At 33.8% G+C, this 21,990-nt stretch overlaps 3 protein-coding genes across 3 annotated transcripts; 1 reads left to right on the forward strand and 2 right to left on the reverse strand.

The window, feature by feature from the left end:
- The first annotated feature begins 208 nt into the window (after positions 1-208).
- Positions 209-5,465, forward strand: LOC132619898 (proton pump-interactor 1-like). Its single transcript, XM_060334656.1, has 8 exons — positions 209-397; positions 1,621-2,022; positions 2,205-2,399; positions 2,500-2,679; positions 2,807-3,001; positions 3,744-3,842; positions 3,926-4,435; positions 4,834-5,465. The coding sequence occupies exons 2-8, from the start codon at positions 1,657-1,659 to the stop codon at positions 5,134-5,136; spliced, it is 1,848 nt and encodes a 615-aa protein (XP_060190639.1). The 5' UTR covers positions 209-397; positions 1,621-1,656; the 3' UTR covers positions 5,137-5,465.
- Positions 5,466-9,821: 4,356 nt separating this feature from the next.
- On the reverse strand, positions 9,822-10,877 carry LOC132619365 (uncharacterized). The gene has a single exon (XM_060334296.1). The coding sequence runs from the start codon at positions 10,875-10,877 to the stop codon at positions 9,822-9,824; it is 1,056 nt and encodes a 351-aa protein (XP_060190279.1).
- An 8,708-nt stretch (positions 10,878-19,585) lies between these two features.
- LOC132620291 (protein GRIM REAPER) lies at positions 19,586-20,262 on the reverse strand. The gene has a single exon (XM_060334965.1). The coding sequence runs from the start codon at positions 20,220-20,222 to the stop codon at positions 19,746-19,748; it is 477 nt and encodes a 158-aa protein (XP_060190948.1). The 5' UTR covers positions 20,223-20,262; the 3' UTR covers positions 19,586-19,745.
- Between the last annotated feature and the right edge of the window lie 1,728 nt (positions 20,263-21,990).

Below are 21,990 nucleotides of genomic sequence, written 5' to 3' on the forward strand. Positions count from 1 at the left end.
GACAAAAATATCACACATCCCTTTCTTTACTGCTTCTTCAAAAACGGCTAATATTTAAAGACTTATCGTAACAGTGAAAGTGACCATAATCTCCTCGCTCCCCCACCTATCCCCCACTCTCTCTTAAAAAAAGAAAAAAAAAAAATCAATCTTTCTTCTCTCTCCAATTTTTAGCATTTATAGCAAAAATATGTATTGCTAATTTATCTCTCAATACTATTCTCAAGAGAATTACTATAGAGAGAGAGAGAGAGAGAGGAGATCTGAAGGGGGTCTGACTCTTTTCTCTCAAAAAAAAAAAAAAAAAAAAAACTCTAAATTTTGTCAAAAAGGGTACAAGGGAGGGATAGCAGTCTTTTTTTTCTCTAAATCTCTGCCTTAGTTTTTCCTATACTCTGTAAGTCTTCACTATTTCTGTGTCATTTTGTCAATTCAGTTGATTCTTTTCTTCATTACTTCTTCTGAGTTTACCTTTTTTTTTTTTTTTTGGGTTTATGTTCTTTTTTTCTATTTCTTTCGATCTGTACTGATCTTGATCCTTTTAAGGTAGTTTTTGTTCCATTGTCTTTAATTTTAGTATTTATGATGTGGGGTTTGTTTTTTGAGAGGAGGGTTGCTAAATTTATCAGTTCTTGATGTAAAAAATCTGATCTTTTTTGTGCTCTTGCTATATGTATACTGATTGTTCTCTTTAATCTTTAATATTAATGAGGTTGTTTAAATTTAGCAGTTCTTGATGCAAAAATCTGATCTTTTTTGTGCTCTTGCTATATGCTACTGATTGATTTTTTTAATTTTTAGCATTAATGATGTGGGTTTTGTTTTCTAAGAGGAATGTTACTGAATTTATCAGTTCTTGATGTAAAAAAATCTGATCTTTTTTGTGCTCTTGCTATATGTCTACTGATTGATCTTTTAATTTTTAGTATTAATGATGTGGGTTTTGGTTTCTGTGAGGAGGGTTGCTAAATTAGCTGTTCTTCATGCAAAAATCTGATCTTTTTTGTGCTCTTGCTATATGTTTACTGATTGTACTTGGCGATTTCAACTGATTTTTCGTTTTGTTTTTGCTTTGGGTTGCATCAATGCACAGATGATCTTTGATTTCGATCGGATTGACTTTTTCTTTGTTAAAGATCTAATCTTTACTTTTGATTTCGAACATGGAATTGTTTGTATGCTGTTTTCTCTCGTCCTTTAAGGTTTATGGGATTTTTCTTATTCGATTTCCCTGTTTGATTGCTGTTTATGTATATGAGATTGTCTTTCTTTGTGCGCAGCTTCTGAGAAGATGATGTCTTTTTCTGATTCGATTTCCCTTGCTGATTGCCGTTTATGTATATGAGATTGTCTTTTTCTGTGCCCAGCTTCTGAGATGATGTTGTGTTTAATCTAAGATCTAATTTTTAATGCTTAATAGCTTTTGATCATGGATTATTATGATCCCGTGGGCTGAATCTGCATCAATGGTTTAAAAGTTTAGTCCACCTTGCTTTCAATTTTGCGTAGCAGTAAACAGATGGCTTTTCAATTATTATGGTGTATCGTCGTGATGAATCTTTCTCACTTTGTAGTAGTTTGTACATAGATTTGCTAATGTGTGTTCAATGGTTGTTTCAGGATCAGGCACATTTTGATTTGTATTTCATTGAAATAATGGGGATAGATGTGGAAGCTAAGTTAGTTCATGTTCCAGTTGAAGCTGGAAGTGAACAGATCAATCTTCTGAAAGAAAATGGAAAGACGAATCATGGTTCGGGGATTACCGAGCCAATAAAATTTGGCTCTCATGGTACTGAAGAACCTAAGAAGGAGGAAGTAAGCAAAATTCCTGTGAGCAATGTTCCGAAGGATGCAGTTGAGGACTGGCCTGAACCTAAGCAGATTCATTCGTTCTATACTGTTAAATTCCGGAGATTTGAAGACCCGAAACTGAAGGCCAAAATTGAACTGGCTGAAAAAGAGCTACAGAAAAAGAACCAAGCAAGATCTCAGATCATTGAAAAATTAAAGGCCAAAAGGGTAAGTCAAATATGAAAGACCTTGTTATCCCGCACTTTTAACTACTTTTCTCAAATTCAGCAAGCTTTGGTAATTTGATATTGCTAATTGCGTGGTCCATTTTGCTAGTTGCCAAATTTGTCCTATTTCTAGTTTTGCAGGAGTATGCCTGCTGTAACTAAATAGTCTTTGAGTATTTTCAGGCTGAACGATCAAAGGTAATTGAACAAAGGAAAGCCCTTGGTGCTGAGAATAAGGAATTTTGGAGTGCTATTGATGATAAAAAAAAGGAAATGGAACCTCTGCGAGAGGCCCTGGGAAAGCTCGGCGTTTCTAGGAATGCTGGCCGAGAGAGGGGTCCTGTGGTGTGTTCATCCGAGCAGGAGCTGAATAATCTTGTAAGCACTCGTTTATAACTTTATTTCATAGGTTTGTTTTGTCTTCATTTGCATTCATCTACAATTATAATATGACATTTTCATTCTGGCAATTTTGTAGATCAAGAGTCTGCAGTACCGCATTCAGCATGAAAGCATTCCTCTAACCGAAGAGAAGCAAATTCTCCGAGAAATCAAACAACTTGAAGGAACAAGGAAAGATGTTAAAAATGTTGCTGCTACAAGGGCACAGATTCATGAGGCGATGGGTGAAAAAGAATCAATCCAGAACCAGGTCAAAGTAAGGCCTTTAGGTTATGTTTCTCTTATAAAGATGCAAAATAACTAGCTTTCATGCCTGAATCTTATCATGTTATCTTTCTGTAATGTGGCTGAGGTAACTTGCTAACCCTCTTCTGTTGTTGTAGCTTATGAGTGTTGGTTTGGATGGAGTTCGGAAGGGGCAACAGGAGGTTAAGGCCAAGCTTAAGCAAATAGATGATCAGATTGATGGCATAAGCAAGCAGATCAGCTTATTGGATGAGGAATTGAAGGAAGTTGTGGAGAAGAGGGACAAAACTTATGAACATATTCTGGAATTGAGGAAACAGCGTGAAGAAGGGGTATGTATGCTGCAGTGATTCCTAGTTGACTGAAAAATCTTAATACTATTTTGCTAAAAAGGGTTTGCAGTATATGTTATGCTCAGATTCAATCCCATTGTTTGCGTTTGGTGAATGGTCAACAATCAATTACTTATGAGACACTTCGATTACTGTGCTTCTACTTGTGGGCTTAAATGTAATATGTTCCATCTATGGTGTATTTGAGTAATTCTTTTCCATGTTCGATCATGTGTTTTTGTTTTGTTATCCTGTGTTTACTCCCTATATTCTTGTACTTTCCTTTTAAGGTGTGGGAATTTGATGTCAGAATTTTATCCGTCCTCGACTCTATTTTGTTAGGAAATCATAGCAATTAGAAATGTTACATTAATGGTCTAGATACACTCTTCATGGGTGTACTGGTAAGTGACACAACCGTTGCCTGGAATTCTATAGAGATGATGCCTAAAGATTAATCATATATGGGAATTACTAGCGTTATCCATGTTTATTTGACTAACTACCGCGCCCCCCCCCCCCCCCCCCCCCAAGCACTTCCTGAAAAGGAACAGAAAAGAGGAGGAAATTTTACATCTCAAGGGAGATGGCAGTTGATTTGTTTATATCAACTATCCGAAATCTTTCGAGGGCGTTTGCTGTCTTTAAAAATTGAAATGTTTTTTGATTACTGCAAGTGTGAAGAGAAATAGGTCTCTAAACTGATGTTACTTTTATCACCAATTGCCTCCCAATTTTTCAGAATTCGTCTTTCTACCAAAACTCCAATGTGTTGCACAAAGTGAAGCAACTCGCAGATCAAAAGGATGTTGGAGCCCTTAAAGAGCTCTCAGTTATAGAGGTATGCTGTATTTTTCACCACTAGTTGCAAAATTTACATGTTTTGCATGTTGCCTTGACAGTCAACCTTTTTTCTTTCACTAGGTTGACAAATTCATGTCTCTTTGGAGTGGTAGTAAGCCTTTTAGAGATGACTATGAGAGAAGACTCTTGCAGTCGCTCGATATTAGGCAGTTGAGCAGGGACGGGAGGATGAGGAATCCTGATGAAAAGCCTCTTGTGTTACCAGAACCACCTACCGTCTCCCGTGCCGAGGTTCCAGCAAAAACTAATGCAAAACCCATAAAGGAAGATCCTGCACCCGTTGATGCTGCTCCTGTTCCGAAAGAACAGAAAGAGAAGATTAGCAAGCACAACACAAAAAGCACTGAGAAAAAAGATGTCGTTGATGAAGAGGAAGTCTATGGTTTGGACATACCCAAGGATATTAAGCCCGAGAAAAACGAAGTTGATGAGGCAACACTGAAGGAGATGAAGAAAGAGGAGGAGATAGCAAAAAATAAACAGGCTATGGAAAGGAAGCGAAAGTTGGCCGAGAAAGCCGCTGCAAAAGCTGCAAAGAAAGCTCAGCTAGAAGCTGAAAAGAAACTCAAAGTAATTATCCTTCCTCTGATTCTTATAATCTACCCTTTTTTTTTTTGGTAGTTTTAAAGCCTGTTTAGCCAAGCTTCCAAGGCCAAAAGTGCTTTTTGAGGTGTTTGGTCAAGCTTTTAGGAGAAGTAAAAGTGCTTTTGAGTAGAAGCAAAAGCTATTTTTGAGAAGTGGAAAAAATAGCTTCTTGCGGAAGTACTTTTTTGAAAAGCACTTTTGAGAAAATACACATAGAAACACTTTTAAAAAGCTTGACATATGCTTCTCACCAAAAGATACTTTTTTGGAGAGTACTTCAAAAAATTAGCTTATTTTAGAAGTTTGGCCAAATAGGAGGCTATTAGGTTTTTAAACGTTCTGATTAGACGTGGACTTGTCTCATTACTTTCAACTTTTTTCAGGAACGTGAGAAGAGAGCGAGGAAGAAGGGCGGATCTTCTGTTCTGGAACCAACCGAGGAACCAACTGAGGTTGCTGAGGAGGAAAAAGTGGAGGAAACTGTTGAAACAACCGTTGCACCCAAGTTGAAGGCGCGGAAAGAGAATACCGTCAGGCATAGAGCAACACGTGCAAGAGGTTCGGAGCTTCCCAAAACTATGCTAAAGCGCAAGAAAGCAACAAACTATTGGCTATGGGCGGCTGCTCCTGCTGCGCTCGCTATTCTGGTACTTCTAGTCTTCGGATACATGTACCTTCAAAAGTAGAAAGAGGTGGGGAGAGTGAAAAAAAAATAAAAAATCGCTTTTAGTGTTTCTACAGTACTGCAATAGCAATTTTCTGTTTAGTTATCATAACGTTATTTCTTTTTCTTGCATCCTATAGTTTAGGATGGAAAACTCATAATGTGTTGCTGGTAGATGCGGCCTATCTCGAGATAACTTACTGAGAAGAGTCTACATGTTTTTATTTTGGTTGGTGTAGTTGCAATTATTGACATTTTGCTTAGACACTGTCATGTTGGACTTTTTCCTTTGTAGACATTTTGGTACGATATTCCTCTGTACCAGTTATTACATGCCGGAAAATTGACTCATTTTGGTGTATGAGCTGGGCTAGTGGTAAGTTCTATTTGGCAATTTCCTTTGTGGTGAACAGTAAAGTTGGTCCCAATGTTGGCATTTAGTGGGATTTGATAGAAACATTTTCCATTTGATTTGGGACTCATTTTACTTTTATTGTTTTGTGTAATGAAATAGGCCTTGAACTTTTGTTATGTGGTTTCTTAATAGTGTTGTAAAATGAAGCTAAAAGAGTCACAATAGTAAAGGATGAACACAATAGAAATAGAGAGACAAGAGAGGAGAGATTTCTTATTCATCCAAATGTGTTTAAGTATATCCCATATGAAAACTTATGCCTCTATTTATAGTGCTACATATGCATTCAATATATGAGATAATGGAAGAACCATTAAGATGGTGGAAGATAATGGAAGAACCATTAAGATGGTGGAAGATCCATTAAAATGGTGGAAGATAATGGAAGAGGCATTATATTTGTGTAGTGGACATCCATACTCTATATTTACTATATTTCATAACACTCCCCCTTGGATGTCCATATATGTGCCTCGTTACACATTATTTGCTGCCTCGTTAAAAACCTTGTCAGAAAAACCCAATGGGATAAAATCTTGACCAAGGAAAAAAGAGTGCAGCGCGTATTTTCTCCCCCTGATGAAAAGATCACTTTAATTCTCGAAGACGACGCATTCCAATCTTGTATATCAGCTTCTCAAATGTCGAGGTTGGTAATGCTTTAGTGAACAGATCCGCCAAATTATCGATCGAGCGAATTTGTTGAACATCTATCTCACCTTTCTTTTCAAGATCATGAGTAAAAAAGAACTTTGGTGAAATATGTTTTGTTCTATCTCCTTTAATGTATCCTCCCTTCAGTTGAGCAATACATGCAGCATTATCTTCGTACAATATAGTTGGAATATCCCTTTTCAAAATAAAACCACACATTTCCTGAATATGTTGAGTCATTGATCTCAACCAAACACACTCCCGACTAGCTTCATGAATGACTATTATCTCCGCATGATTTGAAGAAGTGGCAGCTATTGTTTGTTTCATTGAACGCCATGATATAGCTGTACCTCCATATGTAAATAAATAGCCTGTTTGAGATCGGGCTTTATGTGGGTCAGATAAATATCCTGCATCTGCATAACCGATCATATCTGACTTGGATTCATAAGAATAAAATAATCCCAGATCAATTGTTCCTTGAAGATATTTGAATATATGCTTAACACCATTCCAATGTCTTTTTGTTGGGGAGGAGCTGAATCTTGCCAATAAACTTACTGCAAAACATATATCTGGTCGGGTATTATTGGCTAGATACATCAATGCCCCAATTGCACTGAGATATGGAGTTTCATCACCAATGAGCTCTTCATCATTATCCTTAGGTCGAAATGGATCTTTATTTATGTCAAGCGATCTCACAACCATCGGGGTACTCAACGGATGTGATTTATCCATGTAAAAGCGCTTTAAAACTTTTTCAGTGTATGTTGATTGATGGACAAATATTCCATTTGTCAAATGCTCAATTTGTAGGCCAAGACAAAATTTTGTCTTACCTAGATCTTTCATTTCAAATTCTTTCTTCAAACACTCTATAGCTTTTGAAAGCTCTTTAGGAGTGCCAATGATGTTCAAGTCATCAACATACACAGCTATTATGACAAATTCAGACCCATATCTTCTTATAAAAACACAAGGACAAATAGGATCATTTTTATATCCTTCCTTTAGCAAATATTCACTAAGACGATTGTACCACATCCGCCCTGATTGTTTCAATCCATATAAAGATTTCTGAAGTTTTATTGAACAGGTTTCCTGCGAACTTTTGTATGCTTCGGGCACTTTGAATCCTTCAGGGATTTTCATAAGAATTTCTTGGTCCAATGAGCCATATAAATAGGCTGTGATAACATCCATCAGTTGCATATCAAGCTTTTCACGAACTGCCAGATTTATTAGATACCTAAAGGTAATTGCATCCACCACAGGAGAATATGTCTCCACATAATCAATGCCAGGCCTTTGCGAAAATCCTTGTGCCACAAGTCGTGCTTTATATCTTACGACTTCACCTTTCTCATTTCGTTTTCGCACAAACACCCATTTGTATCCCACTGGCTTGACATCTTCAGGTGTTCGGACTATTGGTCCGAAAACTTCACGTTTTTCAAGTGAAGTCAATTCTTCTTGAATTGCGTCCTTCCATTTTGGCCAATCATTTCTCTGTCTACATTCATCAACAGATTTTGGCTCAAGATCCTCATCTTGTTGCATTATCTCAACAGCAACATTATATGCAAAAGTATTGTCGACCACAATATCATTTCGGTTACACCTTTTCCCCGCCGAGACATAACTTATCGAGATCTCTTCACTATCATTATTTTGAAGTATCTGGACCTTCTCTGTGGGCTTATCATTTATTATGTCTCGGGCCTCTTCTTGAGCAATTTCCCTCACAGGATGATCATCTTGATCATTTATTTCTTTTCTTTTTCGAGGATTTTTATCCATGGAACCGATTGGTCTACCACATTTCAGACGTGGCCTGGAATCATTTGCATTAACCGTTTGTCCTACCGGGACATCAACTCGAACTGGAGTATTTGCAGCTAGAATATGAGATTTAGTAACTCTTGGAAGATTAGTAAATGCATCTGGCAGTTGATTTGCGACATTTTGCAAATAAATCATCTTTTGAACCTCTTGCTCACATTGATTTGTTCGAGGATCTAAATGAGATAGTGATAATGCATTCCAATCTATCTCCTTTTCCAACTGCTTATGTTCTCCCCCTAATGTTGGGTATACTGATTCATCAAAATGACAATCGGCAAATCTTGCTGTAAATAAATCTCCAGTCATCGGTTCTAAATATTTTAAAATTGAAGGAGATTCATACCCAATATATATCCCCAACCTTCTTTGGGGACCCATCTTTGTGCGTTGTGGTGGAGCAATTGGAACATATACCGCACATCCAAAAATTCGAAGATGGGAAATATTTGGCTCTTGACCAAAAGCCAATTGTAATGGGGAGAATTCATGATAACTGGTTGGCCTTATACGCACAAGTGCTGCTGCATGCAAAATAGCATGTCCCCATACCGAAACAGGAAGTTTTGTCCTCATTAGCAATGGTCTAGCTATCAATTGTAGGCGTTTAATCATTGATTCTGCCAGACCATTTTGAGTATGAACATGAGCAACCGAATGTTCAACTGTTATTCCCGTGACCGTACAATAATCATTAAAGGCCTGAGATGTAAACTCACCAGCATTATCAAGACGAATTTTCTTTATCGCATTATCTGGAAATTGTGCTCTTAACCTTATTATTTGAGCCAACAATCTCGCAAAAGCCATATTGCAAGTTGATAATAAGCACACATGTGACCATCTTGTAGATGCATCAATCAAGACTATATAATATTTAAATGGTCCACATGAAGGGTGAATTGGCCCACATATATCACCTTGTATACGTTCCAGAAATGCGGGGGATTCAATCCCAACCTTAGTTGCTGATGGTTTAATAATCAATTTTCCTTGAGAACAAGCAGCACAAGAGAATTCCTTAAATTGAAGAATCTTTTGGTTCTTCAAAGTATGCCCATGTGAATTCTTAATTATTTTGCGCATCATACTAGAACCGGGATGGCCCAACCGGTCATGCCAAATGATAAAATCATTAGAATCATTAAACCTTTTATTTACTACAACATGTGTTTCAACCGCACCAATACTTGTATGGTACAACCCGGAAGAAAGTGCGGGTAATTTTTCATGCACAAACTTTTCCCCAGCTTTCATTGTAATAATATAAAGGCACTCAACTTTTCCTTCATTGGCAGTCTCAATGTGATAACCATTTTGGCGAATAACCTTGAAACTTAATAAGTTTCTTCGAGACTTGCTGCAATATAGTGCATCACTAATGGCCAATATTGTTCCTCCAGGTAGTAATAAGGTCGCTTTTCCAGAGCCCTCAATTAATTTTGTACTACCAGATATTGTATTAACACAAGCCCTTTTCATAACCAAATGAGAGAAATATTTCTTTTCTCTTAATATAGTGTGAGTTGTAGCACTATCCAAAAGGCACATATCTCTATTACTCATCTTGGATCCAATTAAAGACTGGGGAATTTTATTTATCTTCATAAAAACAAAAATACATCGTAAGAAATACGGAAACTAACAATATAAAACTTAATTACTAATCCAGAAGATAAAACAACATAGAGAATTTAAATACTTCTCGAAAATAAAACAACATAAAGACAACTTAAAACACATAAAAAAAAATAATAACATAACACATTCCCCAGTGAAACGATCAAATCTCAATTTCGATCTCCAAAGAAGTCTTCAACTTCCAAATGAGTAATATCATCAAGCTCATCAAAATCATCATCTTTCAAAGCCAAATTAGCTTCAACATTATCATCATATTTTCGTGAAGGCCCTGCCTCATCGTTATTTTTAAAAGTCATGTGTGACTCCACCCGGGCATTAGCAGAAGAGGCACCACCTCTATTTTCCTTTCTTTTGAAGGAATTTTGATAAAGCCTGACAAAATGTTCAGGCGCCCGGCATTCATTTTTCCAGTGACCTTTCAAACCACAACGATGACAGTTGTTCCTTGAAGGATTGCCTTGATAACCCATATTGTTCTCCCTTTTATGGTGACCACCACCACGACGATTATTATATCGTCCCTTGCCCCTGCCACGCCCACGCTCATTATTATGGCCTCGATTATTTTGTCTTCTTTCAGTTGGGCCATGTGTTGCTACCACATTCGCTTCCGGGAATGGAGCAGTTCCAGTGGGACGGGCTTCATGATTTTTCAATAAAAGGGTATTGTGCTGCTCAGCCACAAGAAGACATGATATCAAATCAACATGCTTTTTAAAACCCCTTTCACGGTACTGTTGTTGTAATACCAAATTGGAGGCATGAAAAGTCGTAAGAGTCTTTTCCAACATATCCTCGTCAGTTATATTATCCCCACATAATTTCAGTTGGGAAGTAATTCTATAGACAGCAGAGTTATAATCACATACAGTTTTAAAATCTTGTAACCGTAAGTGAATCCACTCATAACGAGCCCTGGGCAATACCGTTACCTTAATGTGGTCATACCTTTCCTTCAAACCAGTCCACAATTCAAGTGGATCTTTCACTGTCAGGTATTCAACCTTCAATCCTTCATCCAGATGATGACGAAGGAAAATCATTGCCTTCGCTTTGTCCTGACTTGATGTTGTATTATCCTGAGTAATAGTGGCACCAAGACCTTTGGCGTCTAGGTGAATTTCAGCATCAAGTACCCATGATAGGTAATTCTTTCCCGAGATATCAAGTGCCACAAACTCAAGCTTCGACAAATTCGACATGATGATCAAAACTATCATAGAAATATTTGAGTTAGATACAGTTAAACAACATAATCTCAAAAATAGTAAGTTTAATTTCCACAAAACAATACCTTTTTACAAACACAGTACCTTCCTTTTTTTTTTCACAAAAACATTTTTTTTTTCAAACAATACTTTTTTTATTTTATTTTTTCACAAAACAACCTGTTTCTTCTCTCAAACTTGTAGTCAATATAACCCAATCAAATTAACAGTAACATATAATCATGGTCTTATTAAAAGAACAACTAATCCACAACCACCAACCAATATATATATTTAAAGTACTGTTTTATAAAAATTACCATATTAGTGTTGTTAACTGTTAAATGTTTACTACTATAGCACATAAAGATTTATTATTTCATGAGAATACTAAAAGCGAATTGGCAGCGGAATATCAATTGACAGACCAAATGTATGGTACAAAAATATTTGCATAAAAATAGAATTGGTAGATGACTTAGAAGCTAATTAACTTTCTGTTTGCATAACTTATATTAGAAGGGTGGTAAAAACGCATACCAGATGAAAAAGTAGATTCAACTTGGAGTGATTGGAGCGACGGTAATGAAGTTAGAGACTCGTGCTGATAACGTGTTGTAAAATGAAGCTAAAAGAGTCACAATAGTAAAGGATGAACACAATAGAAATAGAGAGACAAGAGAGGAGAGATTTCTTATTCATCCAAATGTGTTCAAGTATATCCCATATGAAAACTTATGCCTCTATTTATAGTGCTACATATGCATTCAATATATGAGATAATGGAAGAACCATTAAGATGGTGGAAGATCCATTAAAATGGTGGAAGATAATGAAAGAGGCATTATATTTGTGTAGTGGACATCCATACTCTATATTTACTATATTTCATAACAAATAGCATTTAATCCTTTAATTATTTATTAAAAGTCATCCTAAGATATATATATATATATATATATATATATATATATATATATATATATATATATATATATATATATATATAATCACACACACTAGTCTCTGCGAATGTGCATTGCACATTATCTTATCAATTATCACCAAAAGAAATGTTAGGTGATATTACTTGTAATTACATTATAGTTGTTTTATGAGGTATAAAAATGTTATTAGACAATAATTTTAATAGTGAGCTAAAAGATGTTATTAGAAAATTTAACATTCTCAAATTTATATTTTTTTTGTTAAGACGATTACTAATTTACATATTTCCTTCATCCAATTAAATATAAATATATATCTTACAATGGAAAGACTATCAAATATTTGCTCAGAGGGAATAATCAAGTCTTTTTCCATCTAGTAGCATTTACGGAAATATGCTCTATAGTAAGACGTTTTGGACCTTAATTAGGTATCGTCTATCTTAGTTGTAATAGGCTTACTAATAAAAATACTCGTAACGTTCTTATAGGTATTAGGTTAAAGAAGTATGTTCAAAAGAGGATTAGAGCTTTTTTTTAGAGTATAAAAGTCGTTTAATATTTTAAGGATATTTTGGTCAATCAATATTTATAGTTATGCTTTTAAAATAATATTTCTATTATATATAAGTGTCCAAGAGGGACTAACACAGTTGTGAATGCTTGTACCAAAAACTTTATAAATTATACACACAATGAATGCTTGTATCAAAAGCTATATAAATTGTACACTTTAACTAACTACTTTTTTATCCCACGTGGACATATGTCATAGTACTAAGTATTTATTCTCTTCTCATGTATAAATGTATGCATTTTAATTTTAATTCTCCGACGAATTTTAATTTCCTCCGTGCACTTTTACTTGTTCACTTTTGACATGTTCTTGCTGAATATTTTTCTTTTTCTAATATATATAAGTGTCCAAGAGGGACGAACACAACAACAACAAATTGTACAAAAAGCTGTCTAAGTTGTACACTAAATTTGTACTTATATCAATTGTACTTCATTTCTTTCCTTTTTTTTTTCGAGTTGTGGATCCACTTTATTTAACAAGTACTACTACTCTCTCCATCCCCCTAAAAAAAAATGTCTTCCTTTTCTTTTTAGTCTGTCCCAAAATGATTGACACCTTTCTATATTTAGAAACAATTTAACTTTATAAGATGATTTACAACCACACAAATATCTAGGCTTGTTTTTTACCACACATTTCAAAAATCTTCCTTTATTTCTTAAACTCTGTGCCAAGTCAAGTTAAGACAATCTTTTTGGGACGGAGGGGTACTTGGTTTGCTGCTTATTCTCTGTACACGTGTATTCCACTTTTACGTTATCATATTTCTTTCCTTCTACACTTCATTTTATTACTCTATTATAAAAAGCACATGAAATTGTACTCTAAGCAGGGACTAACATGTATACGTTTAAGAAGTTTAACATTAATTCTACCTCTTGTGTGTTTACTTTTTAAGACCCCACGTGTCCGCGGTGTCTCAATTGTCCTTTCATTTCCTTCATTTGGCATATAGTCCCTCTGTCTCAATTTAAGTGTCTAAGTTTGATTAGACACGAAGTTTAAGAAATAAAGATAGACTTTTGAATCTTGTGGTTCTAAATTAAAAATGTGTATAATATAATAAAATGTCCTTTGAATCTTGTGATTATAAACTTGACATTTAGAATATTTGAATTGTCAACTTACTAAATATAAAAAGAGGCGGACATAACCAAAATAAGACAAATTTTAACAATAATTGAGAAATTAAGAGAAAACATAAGAGGAAAAGAAATAAAATATGGAGACTCACTAAGGAGAATCGCGGTATCCTTTGCAAAATATACAAACAATAAAGAGTAACTAAAGTGAGTAATACCTTTCTTCTTCACTATTCCCGTGGTCTCTCAGCCTTTATTCTACTTCTCCGATCTTCACTCGCTCGATCTGATTTTTATCTGGGCTGCTTGGTGGTTCATATAGTTGGTACTTTGAATTTGAGATTTTCTTTTAATTTTTCCTATTTAAATTAGAGTTTTGCTACTAATTTTGGTGAGTTTATTTTACAAATTTCTTTTTTAATTAGATCTAACGTAGTATCTCAATTGTCCTTTCATTCCCTTCATTTGACGTATACTCCCTCTGTCTCAATTTAAGTATCTAACTTTGACTAGACACGGAATTTAAGAAATAAAGATAGACTTTTGAATCTTGTGGTTCTAAATTAAAAATGTGTATAATATAATAAAATATCCTTTGAATCTTGTGATTATAAACTTGACATATAGGATATTTGAATTGTCAACTTACTAAATATAAAAGAGGCGGGCATAACCAAAATAAGACAAATTTTAACAATGATTGAGAAATTAAGGGGGAAAATAAGAGGAAAAGAAACAAAATATGGAGACTCACTAAGGAGAATCGCGGTATACTTTGCAAAATATACAAACCATAAAGACTAACTAAAGTGAGTAACCAAATTAATCATGTTAGGTCCCGTGCATCGCACGGGCATAGTTTGCTAGTATATATACAAACACACACACACCAGTGTCATTTGGCCCGGGCGGAGATATCTTTTAAATTTTTTCTATTTTTGCTGCTTTGTTTTTGTAACATCAATCTGATACTTTGAAAAACTTCTAAAATGTTAAAGTCCAAAAATGTACCTGAAAAATAAAGGGAAGTATTTTTCTTAGTTTATATATTAGATTTAAAGAAAAAAAATCAAACATTTGAAAGCTCTTCGAATTTCCAATTTACTTAAATTTTTTGAGATCAAAGTCTTTGATGATCCAAGTTGAATTTGCATATGTTAAATTAATTTCATTTGTTTCTTTGAATTGAATTCATATTGTCTAACTTATTATTTTTATATTACATTAGCATGATGAAATCAATAAAGTAAACTTTACAAATAAATATAAATAATTAAAAGCCTTGATATTACAATATTTTTTTGTAGATTCTTTCAAACTAAATTAGAGAAGAATACTGAAAAGTTAATAGAATTAATTGTTCTGACTTTAAGCTTCCAAAGGATGCATGTTAAAAAATGACATTTTTTTTTCACATTTTCTTAATTTAATAAACCATTTTATGAAATCTACATTGTAATAACTTTTTCATGTTAAACATAACTATTTTATCCTAAACTATATAAAATATTGATTGTCCAATATTTTGTAAAATATTTTAATATTTAAGAAAAAGGTAAAAAAATATAATTTTTGCAATTGTGTAGTATTATTACTGTTTGAAAATCAATTGTATTTTCTTTGACTACATTATTTTTACAAATATGTTAAAAAATATATAAAAATAATATTTTTATAGTTACTCTTTTAATATAGTAAATAAATTTTATGTTAATAGTTTGCGCACGTAAAATTTATTAATTAACTACGTACTTCGGAATTCAATTTTAGGATTGAGACGGAGGGACTGTAATTTACATTTTTGAAGTATTTAATAATGATATAAGTTATTTATATATATTTTTTTAATTTAAAACTTAATCCAAACTTAAGTGAAATCCTTATAAATTACATATGTTCGCCAGCATGTACGACCTAAGATTGTAGGAGGAAATTAAAAAGAAATTACTAAATGGATGAATAAAAAATTAAAATAGCAAATGGTAAATAACATTAATAAATAATAAATAGTATTATAAGAATAATATTTTAGTTCAATAATTAAGCCTATACTAAGATAGAATTAAAGACATGAGAACTCTTTATGTGTCTATAATAAACTCTTTAAGGAAAAACATAATTTGAAACAAGTTTTATAATATTTCTATATAAAAGATTCAAATATGTATGAGTATGCTTTGTGGGGCCTCTATAACCTTTTTCATAACATCGTCATTTTTAGGGGCATGAAAAAAGTCCTTAAAGTTCTAAAAATTTATCAAAATGTGTGAAAATTCACAAAGCCATTAGAATTTTAATTAGGGCTATAATGAGTAAAAAAATTCACGTGAAGACTACAGAAAATGGGTGTTCTCCCTTACATATAGTATTAAAGTAATGAAAAATAATCAATAAAATTAAAAGTTAAATTTGACTTTAAAAATTAAATTTGGGACCTAAGTAATTAATTGAAAAGTTTGACATTAAGTTGGAAACTTTTGTGAGGACTACCAATACCCCTTGTTGTCCCTTATATATAGTAGTAATATATATATATATATATATATATATATATATATATATATATATATATATATATATATATATAGTGTTGAATTCCTTTAAATAGTGGAGAAATGAAAATGACTATGAAAGGAAAAAGGAAAAAAGTATGATGTATATGATTGCTTTAAATTCGCTTCCTTCTATTCTCTACTATAAAGGGAAACTTCTGATAGTGATCTCCTAATAAAAAAAGTTTCTTGATACTTTGAATTTGCTGATTAGGTTATTGTTTCACCTCAAAATTTCTTTTTGGAAGGAGAAAATCAAATATTCTTAAAGTTGTTTAAATATTTCCATCTATGCCGTAAAATATGTAAAATTCCATGAAAGATATGCAAGGCAGGTTAGCATTTAGTGAAGCCTAATAGAAAGATCTGGATTGTTATATTCCAATATAGCTATAAGGTTGGTTATCTCTACTCCTTAACACTAATAAGAGGGATAACTTGCTGGCTTAACCAAAATTTAAGAGCTATCGTTATAAGTAATTCTTTATTTTCTAATTATTTTTTTGGTGGATCGATTTTTTGGACTTTTCGAGGATTTGTTTCGGTTGTAATGTAAGTATTCAGGTCAATTTAATCGCACCTTATCAACTATTTAAACTTCTTATGAATAAATTTAAGTTATATACACCTTTAATATAACATATTTTTTAATCTCTCAGGTTATTCAAAGGATGATTACGAGTAAGCTTTCTTAAAATGTGAATCTGTAATCTTGAAAATAAGTTAATTTACCAATTGTAACTCTTAAAGGTAACCTCATGATGTAATAATTTCTTAAAACTTAGGATATATGTTAACTTAAACTGTTAATGAGTAATGCCGTACGTATTGTTCCAGGAGCATAATACCAAATCAAAAAGTTGATTGTGTGAATCGGAAATTGAGAATAAACGTCGAGTGGTTGCTGATACTTGAAAAGAAAGGCATTTGCTGAAGCTTGATTTTATGCACACAAAATTGAATAGATCCAAAAAGGTGCCAATAATAGGAAGACCTCCTTGGCTTAAATGTGTAATCAATTGTTTTGCAAATTTCAGGGAACTCAAAAAGAAAGAAAAGGATAATGCAAAGAAACACGAAAGCTATTCAATCACTAACATCTGACGGTATATTGACAATATAAAATACAAGGGAAAAAAGCAAGGCATAAAAGGAAGAAATAAAAAGGTGGTCGCTATAGAGGATAACAAATATTGTACTACTATATTTTTTCTATTCAAATTGTTGATGATTATGTTCATAAAAGGAAAAATGAGCAAGCATAGAAGGAAGAAAAAAAGAGGTGGTCGCTATAGAGGATAACAACATACTCTACATTTTTCTCTATTCAAATTGTAGATAATTATGTTTTTATCCATTTTCACTCTGTGCTGTGTTACGTTTTGAATTACTATGTGAAATTGGAATTAAAGTAGGCTATCGAGTATCGAGAACCATACTTTTGTCATGATGATGGAATTTCCAAATTGATTTCTTATACGTTACAGGATGGAATTCTTTGATAATTCGTTAAGACCTTCACAATAGCCTAGCTTATTCTCCTTAATAGATAAGTTGTCACGATCATTCCCCATATATGTAAGTGTAACTAATATCACTTGAAACATAATCCTTGTGTATCTAAAACTATATAGTAAAACATCAAAGATCCTACATTTTGAAATATAATCCTTGCGTGTCTAAAACTGTATAGTAGTCAATAGAGCTGTCAATATGGGCTTGGCTCGTGAGTCCGGCCCAACCCAATCGTTTATTTAAGTAAGGTTGGGCTAAGATTTCTTTGGCCCATATAGAAGCGAGGTTCAAAAGCCTAGCCTCTCTGGGCCCGCCGGCCTCAAGGGTTAGGCTGGGTCAGCCCTTGAGGACAGAAAAGAATAATAAATAAATATTTAAAAAATATATAAGTAAATTGATCAAAAAGATAAAAAGTAATGAGAAAAAAGAATGTACTTACTACTAAGTAGTAATTAGAAACTGGAGTAATACTTTTTAATTTTAGAATTTATATTATGTTTAATTTCTTTTGAACGTGATTTGAATTCGTGATTAAAAATAATAATTTATATTTATTCTCTTGATATGGATTTGCGCAAGCATGGGTGGTAGAAGATTATATTTCATATTGCAAAGTTTCATGTTCAAATTGTACCAAAAATCACTTAAAAAATGTTATTTCAGAAGACGAAAAAACTCAAAAAGTTGGCCCGTCCTAGCCCGCGGCCCGCTTAGGATTGAGTTGGACTGTCATTTTGCAGGCCCTTCAATTAAAAGGACCAACCCGTCCTAGCCCATTTAATTCTTTAGCCCTTTAGCGCTGGGTTGGGTTGGGCTGGCCCATTCTTTTGACAGCTCTAGTTGTCAACTATCAAATATCCTACATACCTTGAAGCAGATATCAAAGAGCTTGTGAAATTAGAAATAACAAAAAAGAGTAGATCATGAGGTAAGAGTAAAATATTTTTTTCCTGATTTTTATTCCTATTTGGAAGATCTATGTTTAACGATTCATTTAGTCATTAAGTTATTGAGAATAAACGGAAATTGAGAATAAACGTCGAGTGGTTGCTGATACTTGAAAAGAAAGGCATTTGCTGAAGCTTGATTTTATGCACACAAAATTGAATAGATCCAAAAAGGTGCCAATAATAGGAAGACCTCCTTGGCTTAAATGTGTAATCAATTGTTTTGCACTAGCTAATTGTTTATTAGTACTTGTTTATTTAATATAACATATTTGACCACTGCGTTCCTTAATTCTGTATCCTCACTGTACTGTTGCATGTATTCTGAATCCTCGAGGAAAATCCGTCTTTTGCACGTTCTAAAATATGTAGGCTTGGTTAAGAGAATGATTTCATACTTAATAAGTGACCCACCATTCTGATTAATGATACTTTATAGAAATTAAGAACAGTGATTAAAGCTTAATTAGTACTAACTGCGTTCTCAACAATCATGCATTTGCCTTCTCTCGGTCGACACAAGTTATCCTAGTCATTTTATTTTGGCAAATAGCAATGCAGCCGGAGATCTAACTCATAAGATGTTTTTATTAAGCTGGTGTGGGTGCAATTGAAATAATTATTTTCTACTTGAAGCATGCATATAATAAAATCATACTCATTCTAAGAATTATGGATTAGCCTTTGGACCAGACCTGGTATTTCAGCGTTAATGACACATTACTTTGTCGGGTTCGTTGACTGTCAAGTAGTAATAGTGCGGCCTTGTAATTGAAATATAGTCACTGTCATGGAGTTTGAAACAATTTCACAAGTAAAAGTCCTTGATAATGTCCTCGAGTTTCACACGTGTAATTTGAAATTTCATGACAATGACTATTTATCAATTACAATACGTTGAAAAGTGGCTATTGTGAATTTTATCTGACTGCCATTGATTATATTGTTGCACCAAAAGATTGCTACTACTTAATAATAGACAAAAAAAATACCAAGAACAAGATCACATACTTTTATTAATGACAACAGTATTCCCCCCCCCCCCCCCCCCCCCTACATATCTCTGTATCAAATGGAGCTTAGTTGAATGTTACGTACAAAAACTTGTCCTCCTCCTATATGCAAAAAAAGCAACAAAAACAGGACAACAAAAAAGAAAAAACCTCAATAGTAATGATGTATAGTACTATATGGACTCAACCCGTTATACTTATTTTGAATAATATATAGTATTCCTAATTAAGCATAACCGCAATATCCAAAATCACATTTAACCCCAGGCAAGCAAGCTTTGTTACATTTTCCACAATGCAGAGGATTATAGACCACATCAGTACAAACACCACCACAACAACGTTGTCCAAACTTACATTTCTTCTGACATTGTCCGCAATTGTTCATGTCACCAAGTATATTTCGACAATGCTTCTTGCAGCAATAAAGCATGCTTGTCCCGTTATTCGCTGACACCCCATCGCAAATATTGTTGCTTTGCGCGTCACAGCTCGCTCCCTTCCTGATTTTGGTTACGGGGTACTTGGTCCTCAAATTAGAAAACGGAGTATCAAGAGTGTAATATTCATCGTCATTGATGTCTTCAGATTCATCGTCGTAGAGAAAAGCAGAGTTTTGATCAGCTTTCGACGTTGATGATAGAAGGAGAAAGGGGAAAATGAAACAGAGAATGGCAGTGAATTTGAGGAAAATGGATGCCATTTTTCTGAGTCAAGTTGAAGTATGGGATCGATGTCTTCAACACAATTTTAAAAGTGAAGGCTAAGAGAGGGAAATAAAGGGGTCATATATCATTTTAAGTTGATGGTTATGTGATAAAATATTCCTTAGTTTAAGGGAGGGATTTTTCTCTGCTTGTGCCAGAATTAATTAGATGCAAATTGTTAGTATTTGTTTAGTGCAAAGCTCTAGATCCTATTGACACATAGCTATAAATCTCATGCGAACTCCAACGAGCAAGCTTGACCTTTATAACTAGCTAGTGGAATAATTAAATGTAACATTGTTTGAAAAGGTCTAAATCGACTATCTTATATTTATACATATAGTAATTCATGCACGAAGGACGTTATGCCCATGAACAAGAGCCTTTTGTACCTAGAACTATTTTTCCTGAAAAAAGTTTTAAATTTGAAGAGATCCAAACAATCGGGCTAGAGATTTCAGAGTCACGGGGATAAAAATCATCTTTCATCAGGGCGGATGCACAGCCAACCGCCCGAACACCCTCGGCAAAAATTTACAGTGTATATATGGGGTAGATTTTTTGTGTTTATGTATATATATTAGCTTTTGAACACCCTCAATAAATGTAAAAGGTTAGTTCAAGTGGTTTAGGGTATTCAAAATTGTCTCTAATGCTATAGGTTCAATTCCCATCAACAACATTATTTTTTATATTTAGCTTTGTTATTTTTTTCGAACCCCCTGAGTTAAAATCCTGGATCCGCCACTGTGACTTTCATAGAGACCATTTTACCCCACATTAAAATTTTCCGGCGCGGATCCAGATTACCGAGCCTCAGAGCCAATACCGAAAATCATAAAGAGTGATGAAAATGGTTAACATTGTGCCTTACATAAAATTAGAACTCAAAATTAATTGAAGAGCTTACATATATTTATAGTATGTGGAATCATTTGCTCCAAAATAAAGCAAACAATCTACTATAATATGTTAAATTAATATGATAGCATAATATTTTCTACATTCAATGTGTATATATATTTAGATCCTATTTAAAATCGTTTGGATACTATTGTAGTAACACCTCATTACTAAATTTTAATGGTCATTAAGTGGGAATAAGTCACTTTGACAGAGATCGTTTTATCTCCACAGTAAAAAAAATCGGTGTGAACTCAAATTAATCGAGCTTCAAAATGAGTATCGAAAACCGAATGAAAAATCCAAAAAGAAAAAACGAAGACCCCATATACTGCCCAATAGGTGGATCTGTCCATGCCGCTAAGAGTGATGAAAACGATCAACATCGTGCCTTACATAATTTGACACAAAATTTAATTAAAATAGTTCACATGTGTGGAATCAGTTACTCGAAAAATATAACAAACAACCTACTATAACAATGTAAAATTACTCCAATAGAATTTTCTTAGTCATTAAAATAGTTTTGGATACTTTTACATGTTAACACGTCATTACTAAGTCTTAAATGGTCATTAAGATGAAAATGCCAAAAGGGAGTGGTAGAGTGAAGAGTAATTTAGGTGCCGTAGTGCGAAGAGACATAAGAGATTAATTGTTGCTTGATGCATAAGGCTAATATAACAAAACTCACGTTAAAAGATCCGATTTTCAGGCGGGCAAAACGGGAGATATAAGTGCACTTACAATTAATTGGGTTGCTCACGGCCTCTCATGTTAGATCCTGCCGACGTCGGTTTAGTCAAGGTGGCAGTGCACGATAGGTACATTCTATTATCAAATCACATGGTTGAGTTCTCT

Source organism: Lycium barbarum, chromosome 11 (genome assembly GCF_019175385.1).
Source record: "Lycium barbarum isolate Lr01 chromosome 11, ASM1917538v2, whole genome shotgun sequence".
NCBI classification, from domain to species: domain Eukaryota; kingdom Viridiplantae; phylum Streptophyta; class Magnoliopsida; order Solanales; family Solanaceae; genus Lycium; species Lycium barbarum.

Bases quoted from the DNA above. Each gene is read 5' to 3' on its own strand.
- LOC132619898 (XM_060334656.1), top strand. From the start codon at position 1,657: ATGGGGATAGATGTGGAAGCTAAGTTAGTTCATGTTCCAGTTGAAGCT. The intron at 2,023-2,204 runs GTAAGTCAAATA...GAGTATTTTCAG, and splicing joins AAAAATTAAAGGCCAAAAGG to GCTGAACGATCAAAGGTAAT. The intron at 2,680-2,806 runs GTAAGGCCTTTA...CTGTTGTTGTAG, and splicing joins CAATCCAGAACCAGGTCAAA to CTTATGAGTGTTGGTTTGGA.
- LOC132619365 (XM_060334296.1), bottom strand. From the start codon at position 10,877: ATGTCGAATTTGTCGAAGCTTGAGTTTGTGGCACTTGATATCTCGGGA.
- LOC132620291 (XM_060334965.1), bottom strand. From the start codon at position 20,222: ATGGCATCCATTTTCCTCAAATTCACTGCCATTCTCTGTTTCATTTTC.